The 8,295-nt window shown below is 43.7% G+C and overlaps 1 protein-coding gene across 2 annotated transcripts in view; it reads left to right on the top strand.

Annotated features, from left to right (window-relative positions):
- CRYM (crystallin mu) overlaps positions 1–4,798 on the top strand; it is a 23,652-nt gene extending 18,854 nt beyond the window's left edge. Inside the window, exons 7-9 of one of the 2 annotated variants that reach the window (XM_007466282.1) lie at positions 1,696–1,817; positions 2,525–2,609; positions 4,451–4,798. In XM_007466282.1, the coding sequence (XP_007466344.1) occupies positions 1,696–1,817; positions 2,525–2,609; positions 4,451–4,515 (272 nt within the window). In that variant the 3' untranslated portion in view covers positions 4,516–4,798. The remainder of the gene's footprint in view (positions 1–1,695; positions 1,818–2,524; positions 2,610–4,450) is intronic. The other variant, XM_007466281.1, reaches the window with a different exon arrangement.
- Positions 4,799–8,295: the final 3,497 nt, after the last annotated feature.

The raw sequence follows: 8,295 nt of genomic DNA, 5'->3' as shown, positions 1-8,295 counted from the left end.
CTCATATCTTTCCCTAGCCTAAAGACAAAATTGGTTTATGTATTCACAGAGGCATTAAATATACTTAAGTATGTTATAAATGCAGTCAACAGGGAAACACCAACAACAGATTTTACTTACTTTACAGCTTGGCTAAAGATACGCCCAATTCCAACCTCCCCTGCATGTCCCTCATCCTATCCCTGCAGCCCAACAGCCAGCGTGTGACCCTCACCCATTCTCGCCCCACTGCAGGAAGGCCAAGGCCCAGCCCGAGTCAAGCCCCTCCCTTTGCTACCCGGACCATCTCCATCAGCCTGAGTGGCCTTATGCAGCCCTTCGAGAACTCACCCTGCTCCAGATTGGGGGCAACGAGAGCAATCAGAAGAGATGGCTTGAGAAGCTAGGGTTTTTCCCACCAGCTTATGATTTATTTATGAGCTTCATTAGTTGGTGCTTCTGTTCTATAGAACTTCTCACACAAACAGCCTTCAAGATGGACATTGTTACACCACTCTCTTTGAAAATTAGAGTGAGGGAGAACAGCAGGAGAGGGAACAAGTAGAGAAAACTGGATGGCAGTGAGAGAAGGCTTGTAAATGCTGCCTTATATTTGTATAAAGCTTTATAGCAGTTTCCAAAGACTGGCTGACATGGGCCGGATCCAGCCAGCAGATGTGTTTTTTTCAGACCATAGAGTGTTCTGAAAATCAAGAACTAACACATGCAAATAGATTTCCTGCTTCTCTTTTAAAAAAGGAGCAGGGGTAGGGGAGGCTTTCTAACAGTGGCCCTGCATTCTCACATGGCAACAATTAGCTTGAGCTGAACAATAACTGTCCCCTTTAGAAGGGTCTGCTTTCTTCTCTGTACCTCAGTCTCCACCATTTCCAATCCACTTCCTCTGACCAGTTCTGCTCATTTTCATTACCTTCCTGGCCCTGCAGGCATTTGGTTGCAGCCTCTGTGTATTCCTGTGTTCCAGTGCCAGGAGTCATGATTCCTTGGATTCATCATTATGGTTCTGGGCTCTGCAGAGGATGTGAAACCTTGGTGCCAGGGTGCAGCCAGTTTCCTCTTTATTGCGGCTTCTCTCTGACCCTAACACTGGGCTCTTTTCTCGTGAATTAAGAGAGAAGTGGTTGGGAATGATTGAAGAGCAAGCAGACAGACAGAAGATAGAGGAGTGCGGGGTCTGAATAAGCTCCAAGAAATGTCTCTGTTCTAGGGGTTTTGTAAGGAAGTCTGTGTTCCTGATAAGTGGAAGAAGCATGACAGGCATGTACTGTCTCAGAGCTACAGATGCACTTATTAGGTACTTAACCTTGGCAGGTACCACTTCTTTGAGCCTCAGTTTGTGTACTTTTAAAATGGGAATCAGATGTGAAGTGTGCTTGTGAGGACTATAAATAGTATGTGTGAAACATCCCACAGATAGTAGGCACACAGTAAATGAATGCTAAGTTGCCTCGAAATCTTTTTTTAGTAATGAGAATGGATATGAAATGGAAAGGAAGCAATGCCCAGGTATCATTCTTATTAGTGAATTCAGTCTCGTCGATTGGGAGGGAGTTGGCCTGGGGAAATGGGGGCATTCCACATCTGTTCCCATGTGTCCTCTGTCACCTTTTCCCCACCCACCCCTTTCATTCTTTGGAGTGTTTGGTATCCCTTGTGACCATTTCTAGGTTCAGGGTCTGTTTTGCTGTCTCTTAGCCATCGGCGCCAGCAGACCGGACTGGAGAGAGCTGGATGATGAACTCATGACACAGGCTGTGCTGTATGTGGATTCCCAGGAGGCCGCCCTGAAAGAGTCTGGAGATGTCCTCTTGTCAGGGGTGAGCCTCATTTCTGGTGGGCTGTTGCCTGGATGGCCTCACCTGGACCCCAGGGTTTCATTAACACCCCCTTCTGTCTGGCCTGCTTCAGACCTCGGTAACCCTTACCTCTCTGTGGGATGACAACTCCCAAACATCTCTCAACCTTTTCTAATCCCCTCCCAGAATAATGTGGCCATTATGTGGTGATGTGTTTTCCTGTCCCCTTTGCCTGAAGAGAGCGGCTTGATGGACTTTTCTGTTGGACTGGGCTGTCCTATAAAGCAGTAGGATTGGAAGATAGGAGCCTGTTACAGCCTGGAAACTTTCCCAATGTGGCCAACAAATTAGGACTAGGGTTGGCCACTTTCTGGCCTTTTTTTTGTAATCAGGGCATAGAGGCAAGAAGGGGGCTGCCAAAATGAGTGTTCAGATAAGAACAGGCCTATTTCCTCACTGACAGTATCCTGGCAGGACATTCCCCTGGCTACAGATCTGTCTCTCTGCAATCACAGTATCACAGAGGCAGATGGTACCCGCGCCCACCCCCACCCCCCAAAAAAAGGTTTAAGGTGGAGGCTTCCTTCCTGACATCATCCAGTTTACAAAAGGTCTTTTTATCAAGTTTATCCCTTATCCAGTTCAGGGACACCCTGTCCTGGTTTCAGAAGCTGGCCCTGAGCAGACATTAGCCCCATGGCCTGTGTCAGTGTGTGTCCATTTGACAGGCCAAGATCTTCGCTGAGCTCGGAGAAGTGGTAAAGGGAGTGAAACCAGCCCACTGTGAGAAGACTACGGTGTTCAAGTCTTTGGGTAAGAGCCATTGCTCCCAAGGCACAAACTTAACCAGAGCACAAGGTAGGTTTACCCACAGGTGGGAAGAGGAATGGGTCAGCAGGCTCCACAGCTGAAGCATTGTGAAATCTATCACTCAGGTCAATTATTTACGTCGGCATAGTGGTGAAGCCCGTGAACTCTGGAACTGATCAGTCCTGGGTTGGATTCCCTTCTCTGCCACTCCCTGGACACGCGTCCTTGGGCAAGTGACCTCACCTCTCTGAGCCACAGTTTTCTCACCACCTGTTCCCTGGAGTTTTTGTGAGAATTAAGTGAGATGTGTATGTAAAACAATGTGCACACAGCAAGTGTCAGCATTAAGACAATGACACTAAGAAGAAGATATCCTTCAGAGATGGGAGGACAGGAGAAAAAGATGTTTAAAAACAGGGAGCTTAATAGAAATAGCAGGGAGCCCCAACCTGACAGAGACCCAGACAGGAAGTACAGCCTGAGACCTTTTTTTCCCCTCCTTCCCTACCTTTCTGCTTGCTGATTTAAGGAGGTCTTCAGTGGGGAGCCCCATTACTACCTGAGTTAGCACAGGCAGAAGCCCAACAAAGAAGGGGCTCCCAGCGGCTGGTTTGCCCCTCAGCCCAGCTCTCCCATCCCACCAGATTTAAGGAAATGGACACACATGGTAACAGAGCTAATATTCAGCTCCTACACCTAAAATATTGAAATACTCTCAAAATGGTTGGTAAATATTTGCTGCCCTGAGCCCCTCAGCCTCACCAGACCTTACATATTTTTTTAATGATTAAGCAACCAAAGCTTTAATGCCTGGCAGAGTATTGAGTACTCTGACCACCCAGCACCCATGCCAGTCAGTATCCATGCCTTGCCATCTGTTAAATATATTTTTTTAATCTCTCATGCACAGAAAGATAGACAAACACAGTATAAGCTTTATCTAGAGCCTGGTTCAAAGACATCACACTGGTCTAGACGGGTCTGAAAGTCTCATTGTTCCTAGCAGATCAGAGGTCAGCCAGCTCCCTTCAGGAGACACAGCACTGCATAGCCCTGCTCTACACTTCTGAGCAATTTTTACTTTCTCACTTCTGCGGACTGGTTTATCGGCACATCCGTTCATCTAGCAGGTGCATATTAAATACCTGCTATGTATCAAGCTCCATACTGGGTGCAGAGGTAGCTACAAAAATTAATAAAAACCGGCCCCTGGCTTTAAGAACATATGTCCATTCAAGCTTAAGGTATGCGCCCAAAACTATAAGACAAAGGGGACGTTGTTGAAGGATTCAGGGTTTGGACTAGACCAGGGGGTCCAACAAACTGCAGACCACGGGCTAAACCCAACCTACCACCTGTTTTTGTACAGCCCACAAGTGAAATGGTTTTTACATTTTCGAACGATTGGGGAAAAAATTAAGAATATTTCGTGACATGTGAAAATTTAAGAAATTCAAACTACAGTGTCCATAAAGAAACTTTTCTTGGAGCACAGTCAGGCTAATCTGTTTCCCTGTTGCCTATGGCTGCCCTTGCACTCCAATGGCAGAGTTGAGTAATTGCAAGTAATTGGCCTGCAAAGCCTGAAATATTTACCATCTGGCCCTTTACAGAAAGTTTTCTGACCCCTGAACTAACGTCTGAAGGATACGTAAAATTTCTTTGGTGGGCATTTCTTGCCTTGTTCTGCCCTTTGCCAATATTTCAAGCCTGAACTCACCTCTGGGCATCAGTCCTTGTTACCCTGATGGACACTGTATCAGGGGACTGCCAGTTCTGGGATCTGGGCTGTTTGAGGAAAAGTTGTTCTGACAAAAGGTGAACCAAGTTTCTGTCCATTCCAGGAATGGCGGTGGAAGACATGGTTGCAGCCAAACTTGTGTACGATTCCTGGTCATCTGGTAAATAAAACGAAGGAACTTTGTGTTGAATGGATGCTACAGCTCAAGGGGTATTAAACTAGTTGTCTCGTAATCTCTAGATTAAATGAGAGAGCCCAGTGCCCAGTGATCTATAGTTTTGTGCTTATCCTGTCTTACCTTAAATAATGAGATCCCCTTTTGTGTTTGTAGTTAGAAAGCAAAACTAAGTGGCCATTCTCTGTTATGCCAGGTTATATTAGCACTCCCTTTCCCCTGTATTTCACTGCCTTTTGTAATTCCTTGAAATAAAGCTTTTTCCAATTCTGCAGTTCTTGCTTTGGTAACTTCTATCCCTCACAGCAAAGAAAGTGAGGGGATCAAATGCTCCCGTTCACTCCCTGCAGGAGCTCCGATGGCTATAGTTAAATTTTTTCTATTTTATAAAGTGAGATACAATTTACATATCATAAAATCCACCAGTTTAAAGTATATAATTCAGTGTTTTCTAGTATATTCACAGGGTTGTGCAACCATCACCACTTTCTAATTTCAGAACATTTTCATCACTCCAAAAAGAAACCCAGTAGCCATTAGCAGTCAGTCCCCATTCCCCCTTCTTCTCAGCCCCTGGCAACCACTAATCTACTTTCTGTTGTTATGGATTTGCCTTTTCTGGACATTCATGTAAGTGGAATCATATATTATGTAGCCTTTTGTTTCTGGCTTCTTATAATTGAAATTTCAAGGAACAGCAGAGCTTCTCTATTGGTCAGAACTCCTTCAGTCACAATCGGTAGAGACCACAACTCAAACTACCTTAAGTTGAATGAATGGGTGAAGAATGGTATTCATTGGCTCTTACAGTTAAGAAGTACACAGGTAACTGGTTTCAGCTATAGCTGGCTCCAGGGGGTCCAAGTGTCATCAGGACCCAGTCTTGCTCTCTCTGTTCCTTGGCTCTGTTTTCTTTGGTGTTGGCTGCATTATCAAGTAAGCTCTCCCCTGATAGTGGCAGGATGGGTGCCAGCAGCTCTTGAATCATAGTCTGTCCTCTTCAGCAGCCTTGGCAGAAAGAGACATTCTCTTCCTTAACAGTTAAAAGTCTCAGAATGGAGACACACCGGACCATCTAGGGCCTATGCCCATATGCATAACTAACATAGTGGCTAAAGGAAATGGAATATGCTGTTTGGCCAGGTCAGGCCCATATGCTTATTATCCCTGAACCACTGCATCATCCAGGGGGATCTAATTCCCCTATTATCCAGGCCTGGGTCACATGCCCCACCTTGAAGTCAGCAGTGCAATCAGCCCATCTGACCACATTAGCTAACAAAAGGAAAGGGGGAGGACTGTCTATTGGGTAGGCAAAATCTACAGGTGTGCACTACAGTATCAGTGTTGAAGGGCCATTAGGAATTATCCAGTCCAACCTCTTCAACTTACAGGTGGGAAAACTGAGGTGCAGCAATGCTTTCCTCAGGTCCCCTGGGTTACTAGCAGAGCTGTGTTGTCCGTGTCCTGTCAAAGACCCATTCAAATACTCTCTCTCCAATCCCTAGGCTGGTTATAAGTCAGCAGCAAAGAGAAGCGTATTATTTTGCTTTGTTTTCTTACCCAAATTCCTCCTGGCAGGTCCTCTTCATGCTGTAGGTAGCTTACCCAAAAGTTTATCATGTTTGCCAGACCGTCCAGCCTTTGTGCTAGAACAAAATACCCACATGATCTGCTCTGCACACCTCAAGTGACTATGGAGTCTTTCTAGGGATCTTAATGGTCACAACTCTAAGCATGTGTAGAGAAGGGTGTGTGATGATGAGATTATCAAAAGCACCTTAATTTATTCATAGATTTCTTCTTTCATTCATAAGAGCCCCTACAATAACTCATGCTAGGCTGCTAACAGAAAAGAAATAGTCCTCACACCAAAGAGCACAGATAACTCTCTCTAACTATATTAGAGTTAGGGCAGGAAATGGATCGAGAGTAGTTTTGCAATAAGAAGTTTTTTGCCTTTCAAAGTTAACTTTTCCATTTCACATTGCCCACCCACCTCAAATGCCGTGTGAACCCCTGAAGTCGGTCAGAATCATAGGAATCAACAGACCAGAGTAATCTGCATCCCACCTTCAGCCTAGGCATCACATTCTGTTGTTCAGCAATATTTATTGAATACCTGCTGTGTGATGGATTGGCACTTGGTACAAGGGATATATCAGTGAATACAGGACAGAGCAAATTCCCTGTCCTAAAGGAGCTTACATTGTAGTAGGGCAGAACCTAGCTTCTCTGCTAGGGAAGTGGGCATAGGAGAATTCCCAGGAGCTAGAACCGTTTAATTTGCCTCCTTTGCTCCTTGATATGTAAGACCAAAGGTAATTCTGTTTGGTTCATACACTTTAAGCCAGTCTTTGCAATAATCATCAGTATAGTATTTCCCCTCTAAATGGAACAGGAGTTATTCAGAGAATGGTGGATGAGCCTATGGAGTCTATTATAAGCTGGGATACCTTAATAAAAATAAAATGCAACTATTGCAGAAAAAAAAAAAAAAAACACCTTCTAACAACCCATTCTGGCCTCACTGTGTTTTATGTTATTCACTGTTATTATATAAAGGGATTATGTTTGCTCTCTCCTTTTTAATCCAGCAATGTTAAGGAAGTTTTATGTGAGGTTTTAAAACCCACAGAACACGTACTCGCTTGAGGTGTTCTTCAAATTCGCATCCTTTTATCTCATCACAGAACTGACATAAAGTCCAATGGGATGGTCCTGGTGAGAACTTCCAGTCCTGCTGGGCAAACATCCCCTTCCCATATTTCTGAGCAAATTGCTACCCCTCCAGTAGGGCAACATGGACAAATTCCAACTACAAATAATCAAATCCCATGAAGCAGGACTAAATCCTATAATGCTGAATTCCAGAAACATTTTTGCTGGCCTGTCTTTTCTTATTTTCCCTAAGAGTACCTTTCTATTTACTATTCTATCATCTTCCAAGTAGCAATGCTGGTTGCCAGCTCAAAATTCTTTATGCTACCTCTCATTTGCTAGAATACATTGTCAGGCTTTCTATATTATTTTTACCTCTGACAATGATGTACAAAGCACTGCTGGAAAGCATCCTTTTTGTTAACAGTAGTACTTTCCTAGTGGCTTATACTTCTCCTATATCCTAGCAATGAGTGTCTCATCAGGCAGATTCTGGGGGTTACTTGGAGAGAGAGGATCCTGGCATCTACAATAAGGACATAGTAATAGAGAAAGACTGAGACACTACAAACTTTTTCTGAGTGCCTTCTATGTGACTACTGCTTTCATGTACATTATTTCATGTACAACTGCAGTTTACTCCAGAACAATGAAATGCAGTATTTGTAAACATAATCATCCCCTAGTGTAACATATTTATTCAATGACTGACAACCTTTTCGATCCATTCATTGAGGAAGAATGTGCCAATTGTTCATCAGATTTTAGCATCTGTATCCTCCATGGTGCCTCTTAAAGTAACACAGACAGCTGTGAATCAGGAAGCATGCTGAAGCTTTTTCTATATTATACACATAATCAATGGTAAATTCCATTTAATGCAAGGCTGGCTATAAAAATCAGTGAAGCTTAGCTATTCAAGTAGGGTTTCAACTTAAATTTGGGATTTCCATTTATATAACATCAGCAGCAGTATTAGTGTTGACAGTTTATATTGTAGAACCTACATGTATTCAGACGTGCAGAAATGGTGATAGACAACAGTAAATAAAAGATATGTATATAATAAGCATAAAAGGTAAAATTTACTTTTACAACTGAATTTTCCCTAC

This window comes from Lipotes vexillifer, unplaced genomic scaffold (genome assembly GCF_000442215.2).
Source record: "Lipotes vexillifer unplaced genomic scaffold, Lipotes_vexillifer_v1.1 scaffold783, whole genome shotgun sequence".
NCBI lineage: Eukaryota > Metazoa > Chordata > Mammalia > Artiodactyla > Lipotidae > Lipotes > Lipotes vexillifer.
Note: the sequence above shows the minus strand (reverse complement) of the source record. Positions and strands in the feature narration are given on the sequence as shown.